Source organism: Eimeria mitis, genomic scaffold (assembly GCF_000499745.2).
Source record: "Eimeria mitis Houghton genomic scaffold, Emh_scaff10981, whole genome shotgun sequence".
Classification (NCBI taxonomy): domain Eukaryota; phylum Apicomplexa; class Conoidasida; order Eucoccidiorida; family Eimeriidae; genus Eimeria; species Eimeria mitis.
In genome coordinates, this window is record NW_024011860.1 from 1 (window position 1) to 1,098 (window position 1,098).

Genomic DNA, 1,098 nt, shown 5'->3' on the forward strand with positions numbered 1-1,098 from the left:
TTTCGTCAACGCTCTGCTGGCCCATTCGGATCAAAGCTGCCCTGCCGTTGATTTCCACGAGCAACTTGCATCCGGCCGAAACAAGATTGCTGATGCACTGATCGAATCGCACTGTTCTTATCAAGTGTTGGGTCCAGTAATGGGGGCTGAGGACTTGTTCATCACAGAATTCTCCGGTTGTTGGGCAGATCATCTTTACGGTGGGACGCGACAACTTTACACCACCGATGATCCGAGCCAGGGGAGTAACGACGTCTGACAACAGAGGCGACGAGAAGCCCACACGGTCAGGCAGGTATTTGAAACGACCAGCTATGTCAAGCTTCATTAACACGGATTCCAGCTCCGACTGAACTCCCGTTAAGACCAGCTGCTTCTGCCCGTAAACTAGGGACATAGCAACCGACGAAGTAGAGCCTGCTGCTCCTCCGGCCTCGGAAATAGCCATTTCCACATCCTTTTCACCCACCCTACAGGCCACGGCTACAGTATCAGATGGCAGGAATGTCTCCACAAGTTTTGCCCTTTGACACGCAACCCGTAGCCCGTCTTCCAAGCTCATGACCCCTGCAATTGCCGCAGCAACGAATTCTCCTACACCTACCCCCATGACAGCATCTGGCTTGACACCCTGTGCAATGAGGCTACGGCCGATGGCATATTCGAATGCGAAAAGTGCAGGATCCGCGAAACGTGTCTGCCGCAGCCAGTGCTGGGTTTGTTGGCCGTGACCCCTTTCCGCATCCTTCGGTGTGTCCTTCTCAGAGAAGAGAATGGAAAGAAGTGGAACACTAACCAAACGCTTAAGTATATCGCCACAGTCGTTGATGGCTTTTGCGAAGGCCGAGTCGCTCTCGTAAAGTACACGGCACTTGTGCAAGCCTTCCACTCCTTGGCAGCCGAACATAAAGCACACAAGTGTGGGCTTTTGAGCCTTGCATGGACGCCTACCAACGCATGGATGAGGAGCCTCCTGCAGCACCACATGTGCGTTTGCGCCTCCGAAACCGAAAGAGCTAACTCCACCGATCCGCTGTTTTCCCGTTGCTGGTGTTATGGGGAGTGCGACGACAGGGCAGACGAACTTCGCACCCTTGA

The 1,098-nt window shown here is 53.8% G+C and overlaps 1 protein-coding gene across 1 annotated transcript; it reads right to left on the bottom strand.

Annotated features, from left to right (window-relative positions):
- Nucleotides 1-5: 5 nt before the first annotated feature.
- On the bottom strand, nucleotides 6-907 carry EMH_0099950 (Polyketide synthase, related; the record flags this gene model as incomplete). Its single annotated transcript, XM_038022133.1, has 2 exons — nucleotides 6-41; nucleotides 155-907. The coding sequence occupies 2 exons, from the start codon at nucleotides 905-907 to the stop codon at nucleotides 6-8; spliced, it is 789 nt and encodes a 262-aa protein (XP_037877987.1).
- Nucleotides 908-1,098: the final 191 nt, after the last annotated feature.